This window comes from Chinchilla lanigera, unplaced genomic scaffold, assembly GCF_000276665.1.
Source record: "Chinchilla lanigera isolate Chin_1 unplaced genomic scaffold, ChiLan1.0 scaffold00050, whole genome shotgun sequence".
Lineage (NCBI taxonomy): Eukaryota > Metazoa > Chordata > Mammalia > Rodentia > Chinchillidae > Chinchilla > Chinchilla lanigera.
The window spans coordinates 16,518,900-16,525,410 of record NW_004955451.1 but is presented as its reverse complement, the minus strand read 5'-3'; the positions used below and the strand labels follow the sequence as shown (position 1 = coordinate 16,525,410).

The window sequence follows — 6,511 nt, the reverse complement described above, 5'->3', positions numbered from 1 at the left end:
GCCGTGCTGGGCGGCTGGAAGCGGCTGCGGGGCCTGGGCCGAGCGGAGGCCATGGCTGCCTACCTGGCGCTGGCGGCGCAGTGTCCGGGGCTCGGCGCTGCTCGGTATGACGTTCTGGAGCTGAGCACGGTGAGGGGGAGAAGGGAGACGGGGACTCTGGAGGCCCAAGCCCCACAGCTCCGCCCCAGAGCCTCAGGCCGCGGGGGCCACCTCCGCCCGTCCGCGCAGCGGCCCCTCCCGCCCCGCCCGGGGCCAGCCTCAGCCCCTGCGCGCTGCACCGTGCGCCCGCGCCAGCCCCTGCCCCGAAGGACCGCGGCCTCCTCTGACCCGACCCTGGCCCTGCCTCCCTCAGGAGCCTGGCGGAGGCGCTCCACAGAAGCTTTGCCTGGGCCTGGGAGCCTCGGCCCTGTCCCTCTCCCGGCCTGGGGACACGGAGCCCATCCACAGCGTCAGCTATGGCCGCGTGGCCGCCTGCCAGCTGATGGGCCCGCACACCCTGGCGCTGCGGGTCGGGGACAGCCAGCTCCTCCTGCAGAGCCCGCAGGTGAATGGGGAGACGGGTGCGGGACGGAAACGGAACCCGGAAACCTGGATCGGGTGGACTCTGGGTACAGCTCTAGGCGCTGGGACCCCGCAGTGACCAGAGACAAGCCGGAGAGCAGGGGCAGGAAGCGAGGATAAAGACTACTGAAGAGGGGCCAGGCCTGGTGGTGTGCATGCCTGTGATCCTAGCTCCTGGGAGGCTGAGGCAGGAAGATCACTGTGAAGGCCACCCTGGATTACACAGGAAGACCCTATCTCAGAAAAAAAAAAAAAAAAAATACTGTTGAGGAAGTGGTTGGAGGGACCCTTATGTGGTCAGGAAGGGCTCTTTGTTGACGTGAAGCTAGCCTCGCTGGAGGAAGACTTGGGAACAGCATTCCAGGCAGAGGGAATTGAGAGTGGAGGCCAGGACAGAAGAGAAACTTGGCCTGGGGGAGGAGCAGGAAAGAGCAGGAAGGACCCAGTGCACACCTGTAATCCCAGCACTCAGGAGGCTGAGACAGGAGGATCCCAAGTTGAAGGCCCACTTGGGTTATGAACCAAGACCCTATCTTAAAACTACAATGGCTGACACACATCGGCCCAGGAGAGTGGAGAGGCAGGTGTGTAGAGGGGGAAGCTGCAGCTCTAGGTGCCAATAGAGGAGGAGAAAAGAAAGTCAGGCTCCTGAGCATCGACCTCCGTCCTCCTAGGTGGAAGAGATCATGCAGCTGGTGAACGCCTGCTTGGCCACCCCCTCGCCAGAGAGGCCTCCCTGCCAAGAGCGGCCAGACGCCTCCCCTCCCCGCCCGGACCGGGGCCTGGCCGAGTCCCAGGGACAGCCTGGCTGCTTGGGGCAGCTGCAGGACTGAGCCTGCCAAAAGGTCAAGCTTCCTGCCGCGGCCGGCCGGCCAGGGCCGCCCCAGGACCCGGAGACATGGACACACTGGCCCTGCGGGGACGGGGCACACCCCACACTCCAAGGCTGCGACGGCTGTGGGCACTTTTCTAGTTTGTTTCTTAATTTATTTGTAGAACCGGAGCAAAAAAAACCTCATTTACACAAACCCTTGTGGAGCGTTTGGGGGACAAGTCGGGCCCCGCCCTGGACACCCACACTCAGGCTTGGTGTGCAGGGGGTGCACTTGCCGCAGACCCCACCCTCCCGGGGCTGTGCTCTGCCCCTCTGCAGCCACTGCCCTGGCAGTGGGCGTGTGGGGAAGGGGGTGTGGCTGAGAGCTGCGATTACTCAGCCTCTCCCGAACAGAGTGGCAGAGGGGCGGCCTCTTGGCATGCCTGAGTCATCAGACTGGCATTGCCCAGGTCCTACCTTGGTGTCTGGCTCTGGGTACCATGTGGGTCCATCTTCGCTGTGCCCACAGCTTTGGGTATGGCATGGAGTGCCTGGCAGGAGACCCAACACTTCTCTGGAGATAGAAGTGGAGATCTGCTCAGCCACTCAGGCCCACTCAAGCTCAGCTCTGATGGTGCAGGCTGCTGGAACCAGCTCACCTTACCCACTCTAGACTGGGGCCCCACTTCTGTGGACACCACATGCTTGGTCCCCAGTAGAGGGCCCTTGGATGACACTGGTCAGCCTGGACCGGCAGCTGAGGCATGTAGGAGACACTGCCAAAATCCACACAGAAGGGCTGGCTCCGGAGAGTCAAGTCTGCCTCAGGGTAGGGGCCGCCTGGGCCACCGTAGGCAGAGTAAGACCCGGCACGTGGTGAAAAGCAGAGCCGTTCTACCATGGAGACCACCATCCTCTCACCATCGCTTAGATTCAAGGATACACCGCAGCCAAGGATGGTGCTGCACACCTGTTATCCCAGTACTTGGGAGGCTGAGGCAGGGAGAGCACTTCAAGTTCAAGGCTAGCCTGGGTTACATAGCGAGACCCTGTCTCAAAAAACAAAAACACCAAACGGCGAGCCTGACTATTCGCCACTGAGCTTTATTACTTTATTAGAACAGAACAAGCATATCAAGGGCTGGGAACAGAAGCAGGAGGTGCGGCCTGATCCTGGGCTGCAGGTGGACCTGAAGAGTGGGTGGGAGGCAGGGCTGGGGACCCTGAGGGCGGCTGTGGCTCCGGGCCTCACTGCTCCTGGGTGCCCCAGGAGATGTAGTCGGGCCGCGTGGCCGCGTGGTACTCGTCGATCAGCTCCTGCACCACCTCCCTGGACCGCTCCATCTCGTCGAAGTTGTCCTTGAAGATGTCCTCCTTGCGGAACTGCTCCAGGAAGGCCGCCCGCTTCCACAGCTTGTCATACTGCTGGCAGGAGCTCTCGAAGAGCTGGAACAGCCGGGGATGAGACCAAGGCCGGGGGCCGGCAGAGAGGCCGGAGGGGAGCAGAGGCCCGGCTCACCGAGGAGATGCTGGTGTGGTTGGCCATCATGAGCCCGCTGACCCGGTGGGCGGACGGCAGGTACGGGGACTTCCTGGACAGCGCCACCTGGATGCTGGCCGGGCCCCAGGGGATGAAGTTGGCCAGCTTGCGCTCCCGGATCCTCTGCAGGCTCTTGTGCACCTGGCCGGGCACAGGCACGGGGTCGCCGCTGCCCGCCTGTCCTCAGCCGGGGCCGGGGAGGGGCCGAGGCCCGCGCCTACCTGTGTGGGGTCCACCTCGCCCTGGATGATGTTGAGGATGGCGATGTAGCAGTGGCTGGTCTGGCGGTCCCGGCCCGTGGACACCATCACGTTCTTGGGCTGCAGCAGCCGCCGCATGACGTCCAGCACCGTGGTCTTCCTCACGCTGGCCACCTGAGGGCGGGGTGGGGGCGCGGGCCGGGGACGCGTGGGAGGGGGGAGGAGCGGCCGTGAGACCCGGCGCGGGGCGGCTCTCCGGGCAGCTCCCTCGGTGCCATCTGCCCGGGGTCTCTGCTGCTGCGGGATCCGAACCCTCGGCCGCCCACCCACCCGAGGCTCAGCGGGCCCTGCCCGCCCCGGCGCGGGAGCGGGAGCAGGAGCGGGGCCAGGGCCGAGGCGCTCACCGACTGGTCCGTGGTGAGGGGCGTGTAGCCGGTCATGAGGAAGTGCAGCCGCGGCGTGGGGATGAGGGAGGCGATGAGGCCGATGAGGTCGTTGTTCATGTAGCCGGGGTAGCGCAGGGTGGTGGTGCTGGCCGACATGATGGTGGACACCTGGGGTGGGGCGGTGTCACGGCCTGGCCTGGGGCGGACCCACCTCCCTGGTGGCCCCGGCGTGGAGGGCGCCCCATCCGGGGGCCGAGGACTGGCTCACCAGCTGGTTGATCTGGGAGAAGGACGGGTTCTGGATGTGCAGGCGGTCTGTGGCGATCTGGTTGAGGGCTGTGTTGTCCAGCACGACCTGGGGACAGAGGGGGCCACAGCCCTTCTTGAAGGAGAAAGGAGACCCGAACAGAAGCGGGGCCCTCGCCTCCACCAGCTCCCGCACCCGGAAGTGGGCCTGTTCGCTGGAAAAGGAAAGTAGGCCTCACAGCAGCAGAGCTCCTCGTGGACCATGGGGACAGTAAGCAAAGCACGTGTGCGACTGCCCCAGTGTGCCTCGGAGTGCCTGCCTTGCGCTTTACTCAACCTCCAGCCTACTGCAGACAATCATTAAATACAGACCAGGCTCAGACATGGTGCATGTGCTTAGCAAGCGTGAGGCCCTGGCTTCCAGCCCCCACCCCAGAACCAATCACTCAGGAAAGTATATTTAGCCAGGTTTAATGGTGAACATTTGTTTTTCCTGCACTCAGGAGGCTGAGGCAGGAGGATCACCTGGAGTACAAGGCTAACCCTGATTACTTAGTTCAAGGCCAGCCTGAACTACATGAGCAAGAACCTGTCTCAGAAAGTATATTTAATGACCTGAAATATGTACAAAGTCTCTGATGTTAACTGGGGAGTCTCTGCTAAGACAAGGAACCCAACCTGAGAGTTCAAACATGAGGGGGCAAAGAAAGACTACAAGGTAGGCTTGGGCACGTCCACTCCGTTGGGAGCCCTGCTGCCTCCAAGGATGGGGAGCCAGGAGGAGGTCAAAACCTTACTTCTCGGTCCAGCCCACCCAGCACGGCTTGGTCAGGCCTGTTCTCTGTGTGGCCTGGGCTTGGCACAGGAGGGACGGGGCCAGGGGACCAGCGGGCACTCACTACGCAGTCCGCGTTCTGCGTCAGCCGCTTGAGCGTGAGGAGGGAGTTGTAGGGCTGCACCACCACGTCGCTCATCTCGTCCTGGCTGGGGAACACCGAGTAGGTCTGCACCAGCTTCTTGGGGTACCTGGGGGTGAGAAGAAAGAAGAGGGGAGCGGTGCAGTGACCAGATGGACCCCTGGGACTGCCAGTTTCTCTTCTCTAGGGACAGCAGGGACCGGTCCTTCCCAAGGGCCCTGAGCTCTGTCCACAGAGATGACAGCAGAAAGGAGTGGGGCCGGTCACAGTCCCCAAGCCGCCCCCAGGTGGCCTCCCGCTCCTCCGGCTTCTGCTCCTAGGATGCGCCCTGCTGAGTGTGTCCCTACGGCTCCCGGGGTAGTGGCAGCCCTTCACACTCAAGAGAAGAAGAAAGTCAGTGCCCAGGGACCTAGGGTCAACTTCCGTCTTCCAGCGAGCGCAAGGGTGTACCTGTCGTTCAGCCGCTCCAGAAGGTAGGAGCCCAGGCCTGAGCCCGTGCCCCCTGCGATGGAGTGGCACAGCACGAAGCCCTGCGGGGGACAGACGCAGAGACAGCACCCAGGAGCTGGGAGCTCGGGTGTCCCTTCCCACTGCCCACACCCGCCTTGAGCTTCCTGTGTCCACCCAGGCCAGAGGCTCCCTGGGCCGGTCCAGAGCCAGGCATCGGCCGAATGACTCACGTCTAAGGAGCTGCCACCGCCCAGGTTATGACCTCCTTGAGGATGAGGAGTGCACCTTCCCTACCAGCTACGCCATGCTGAGCTTCAGTCGTGTCCTGTATTCGCTGAGGGACTGAGTTTTTGCTGTACCAGGGACTGGGTCTGGGGCCTTTGTACTGAGCTACATCCCCGGGCCTGCCTTTAGTTTTTATTTTGAGATAGGGTCTCACTAAATGGATAAGTTCTCTAAGCTGGGCTCTAACTTGCACTCCTGCCTCAGCCTCCCAGAGTGATAGCATTACAGGCCTGTACTTCCACATCCTGCCTGCCTGTCTGTCTGTCTATCATCTATCTATCTTGTAGTACTATGGTATCTATCTATCATCTATCTATCTATCTTGTAGTACTATGGATTGCACCCAGGGATTTTGCACTGAACTATCTCTTCAAGCCTTTTCTTTTTCCTTAATTTTTAAATTCAGGGATAGGGTCTTGCTAAATCACTTAAGCACAGCATTGCCCAGGCTGGGCTCAAATTTGCAATCCTCCTGCCTCAGCCTCCCAGAGTGCTGCGATCACAGGCCTGCACCACCACATGCAGCTTAAAAAAATGGGTTTTGAGTCCATTCGCCTCTTCAGTCAGGGATTCAGGCCTCCAGGGCTCCTCAGCCTCTTCCGGGACACCCCGAGGTGGGGGAGTCTCACCTCCAGACTGTCACTCCCATCTGCCTCCCGGTCTATGATGTCAAAGATGTCCTCATGGATCTTCTCCCCCTGTATGGAGACGGGAGGGAGGATGAGGCAGAAGGCTCTCTTCAGAGCTCCACCTGGGACACTGATGCCCTGGAGTGACCTCGACCACAACCCTCAACCCAGGGTTCTGGGGTGCAGCCCTCAGCCCAAAGCTGCTCCTCCATGCGGGACCTGCGCGAGGCCTGGCGGGCGCCCGTGTCCCTCCGCTCAGGGCATGCACCGGTCTCTTATTTACGGTCCCTCGGGTCGGGCCGAGGTGCGGGACGCCGGCTGGGCCGGTCCGGGCGCGGCGGACACCTGCGAGAAGCCCCGGGCCCAGTTGTTGCCGGCGCCGCCGCCGTGCTGGGACAGGTAGATGTTCTCGGGGTTGTAGAGCTTGGCGTAGGCGGAGTTGAGGATGGAGTGGATCACGCGCGGCTCCAGGTCCAGCAGCAC

The 6,511-nt window shown here is 62.2% G+C and overlaps 2 protein-coding genes across 2 annotated transcripts in view; one reads left to right on the top strand and one right to left on the bottom strand.

Annotated features, from left to right (window-relative positions):
• The window catches only part of Plekhh3 (pleckstrin homology domain containing, family H (with MyTH4 domain) member 3), a gene marked incomplete at its 5' end in the record, with an annotated part of 7,742 nt that extends 6,153 nt beyond the window's left edge, over window positions 1–1,589 (top strand). The window contains 3 exon segments of the mRNA XM_013519145.1: window positions 1–129; window positions 353–544; window positions 1,236–1,589. Coding sequence (XP_013374599.1) covers window positions 1–129; window positions 353–544; window positions 1,236–1,394 — 480 coding nt within the window.
• Window positions 1,590–2,539: 950 nt separating this feature from the next.
• Window positions 2,540–6,511, bottom strand: LOC102028260 (tubulin gamma-2 chain; the record flags this gene model as incomplete). The annotated part of the gene is given in 9 exon segments (XM_013519146.1): window positions 2,540–2,821; window positions 2,895–3,056; window positions 3,137–3,289; window positions 3,520–3,669; window positions 3,770–3,856; window positions 4,647–4,773; window positions 5,115–5,194; window positions 6,029–6,097; window positions 6,374–6,511. Coding segments are annotated over 9 exon segments (1,164 nt in total), but the record flags the coding sequence as incomplete, so codon positions are not given.